This window comes from Gavialis gangeticus, unplaced genomic scaffold (assembly GCF_001723915.1).
Source record: "Gavialis gangeticus isolate Ggan-Ray unplaced genomic scaffold, GavGan_comp1, whole genome shotgun sequence".
In the NCBI taxonomy this organism is placed as follows: Eukaryota; Metazoa; Chordata; order Crocodylia; family Gavialidae; genus Gavialis; species Gavialis gangeticus.
This window is the reverse complement of record NW_017729022.1, coordinates 139,300,628-139,303,675: the sequence shown is the minus strand read 5'-3', so window position 1 is coordinate 139,303,675 and position 3,048 is coordinate 139,300,628. Positions and strand designations below refer to the sequence as shown.

General features: G+C 44.7%; 1 protein-coding gene across 1 annotated transcript in view; it reads right to left on the bottom strand.

Moving 5' to 3' along the window:
* Nucleotides 1-3,048, bottom strand: part of ISM1 (isthmin 1) — a gene marked incomplete at its 5' end in the record, with an annotated part of 62,478 nt that overhangs the window by 26,896 nt on the left and 32,534 nt on the right. Inside the window, one exon of the mRNA XM_019515887.1 lies at nucleotides 1,912-2,151. Within this exon, the coding sequence (XP_019371432.1) occupies nucleotides 1,912-2,151 (240 nt within the window). The remainder of the gene's footprint in view (nucleotides 1-1,911; nucleotides 2,152-3,048) is intronic.

Below are 3,048 nucleotides of genomic sequence, written 5' to 3'. Positions count from 1 at the left end.
TTGGGGTAGGCGGCAGCGGCACTAGGAGGGGGGCTGCAGCCACCCCAATATTTGCCATAGCTCCCTCGTAGCCCCTTCTCCCAGCACTGCCACTGTCTGCCCCAAGTCCAGCCCAGCCCAGCCCAGCCCAACCCCCCAACCCCATGTGCCGGGAACAGCCCAGCGCAGCCCCAGCCCGCCCTGCCCCATGCAGATCTGGGAGTACATGCTTCCCCCCACCATGCCCTCCTGGGGTGCATGCAGCAGCACAAGCTGACTCGTCCCCTGGACAAGCTGTGGCTCAGTCCTGTGGGCCCCACCCCCCATGCCCCTTCCCTTTCACTACAACTGACTTACCAGCTGAATGCAGCTCTCCAAGCTGCTGGACTGGGCTCCTCACTGCCTATATGCTGAACTGTGGCTGTGCACATGCATGGGCATTTATTGGCCAAATTAAATCAGTCACATCAGCCTGATTTCCAATACAGTCCATTTTCTTTATATTGGTACCGATGTATTGGTGTACCTCTACACAGCACTCCTGAAAGGTTCTCAAGGCATTCCAGAGCGTCACAACATCTTGCTCAAGAATCACTGCTCTACATGCTGCAAGAAGCATTCATACTTTCAGCCTCAATGAAGTTCTGACAAGTAATCTGCCAACCAAATGGTTTCCAAAACCCTTAAGGGAAGCAGATGATGTGACCCACAGATTTCAGCACCAATTTTAGAAGTCTGACACTTCCATTTCAACTGCCTATGATTCAAACATAAAAAGAATCTGCAGGAACCAACATGCAGCAAAGGGACCCATAAAATAACCAGAATGCAAGTAATAGTAATAATTTTATTTTTTGGAAAAGTTAATTCCCATGCAGCCTTCTTATGCTGTTTGTCTTATTGCATTTTTTCCATTTCTGACAGTGTGGACAGAGGTTAGAGCACTAGTCTGCGGTATGGAAGACCTGGATTTAAAATTTCAGCTCAACCACAAAACACCCCTGTGTCACCTTGTACAAACAATTTAGGGTCAAATCCTGAAATCAACTTCCAGTTATTTTAGTAAATGGGAGCTGGGCACCAGCTTTGAGAATCTGTGCTTTGTGCCTAAACTGAAAAATGAGGATAACAGCTCTTTCCTACCTCAGGGATACTGTAAAGATAAGATTTAAAGATTCAAAAGCACTCCAATAAAAGGCCTGCTTATATTTGGTCCAAAGGCCTTTTATTGAAAGATGTCCAGATTACTGGCCAAAGAAACTCATCAGTTGCTGTTGCCCTTAAAATACGAAACAGGAAGAATACCATTCACTGTCAAATAGCTGAACATTATGTCAAGACTATTCAAGTACAACATATTGGGCTATTTTACTTATCAATTGCTGCAAATTAAGTAAACTGTTCAGCTTTTGTTATGGAACAAGTTCTCCTTCCTTATTGTTTAAAGCTGAACAGCTGTGTTCTCTTTGGAGCTAAGTAGAGAGAGGCACACAACCAAAAAAGTCCTCCCAACTTCTTTGCATGGAAAAAGCAAACTGAAAGGGGGTGAGAAGTGCTTAGCAAGAGCTGGTGAAATGGGGCGGGTGCACAGAGGGAAGGCCATCAGCTCCATCTTAATGGAAGGTGGTGGTTTTGATCTCCTTACCCATAAGATAAGGATCAGCCCCAACAAAAGCATGCCTTTTCTGTCTTCACGCTGTCCCTGTACAGAGCTGTGGTGTAACCACCATTATTTTAGCCCAAACTGCATACAGAAAACTTTCAAAGAGATGGATTCTAGTCAAAACAATGTTACCGTTTAGCACCTGAGTAATGCATATTCAAGACTGGTAACGGCAACATGTTAGAATAAATTAGAAGCAAAATTTGGATTTGGTTGAGTTCAAATCACTTTACCTGGCATGCAAAATACTGAATTCTTAATGAATCTACCTGAATGTTGGGGTTTTGCCCATTAATATCAGCTTTTGATAGGTCAGGAAAATTTGGGAGATCCAGAAGGAACGATCTGGGTCCATCTCTCTGTAAGGATGTGTGTCCATTTTCCTGCCTGAATCGTTGTTTGGGGATTGGGCGGTGTGCTGCCTGGTGGTCAGGATATTCTCTTCTGTCCTCAGGGTTTAGCGTGAAGCTGCTGTCAGAAGCAGATTGATCCTCCACAGTCAGAGTGTTCTGAGGGAAAAACAATGAAGTACTATTAGTAATAAAGTCCAGCCCTGGCCACACCAACTTCCTCAGCTCCCACATGATGATGATCAGATATACAACATGCATGCAAAAAGTTTAGAACCTGAAAAGCCTTGCTCAGGCCATCTTTTACAAAATTAAACTGAAACCTGTGCACCTAGCTTCTCTGTGTTCCTTTGACAATCCCAGACATCCAGTACCTGTCTAAAAACAAGGATGTGAGTGGTTAGGTACCCACATGTGAAAAAGTAAGCCTTCGCACCTTGTTCTGCAGAAGTAAAGATTAGAAAAATCTGCACCTGGAAAAAAAAACAAACAGCTGCAGACCCTTATGAGTACACCTGTAAAACTAGGCAAGTTCATCATTACTGTAGAGCGCTTCCGGCATGGATCCAAACCAAAGTGCTGAATGCAAAGTTCATGCTAGAGTTAATGTAGGTCATGCAGGGTTAAAAGAGAATATTGCAGAGCTGGACAGCTCTTCTTCCTCTACCTCACCAGTTGATTAGCCCTCCTCCCCAAGTTCCCAATCTGAACTTTCCTTCCTTGGGGATCTCATGTTCATGTTTTCCTAACGGTGGGATTAAATTTCACCACGCTTTGGGTCAGCGGTTAATGCTTATGTTATTGCTGAGTGGGCTCTCGGGTTGTGTAGCTTACATTACAGCCAGCTGCCTTCCAACCAGTAGGAGTACTGCCACTGCCTTTGACCTAGCCATGGAGATACAATACACTAAGCATCAAAACATCCCTGCCTCAGGGAACAGGTCCATGGGTTAGGACTAGCCTTGGACCAAAAGAGGGTGGGAGTGAGGGTGGGGAAGAAGACAGCAAGTAACTGCAGCTTCTTAAATGGCTTTTGAAAAAAAAAAAAAAAAAAAA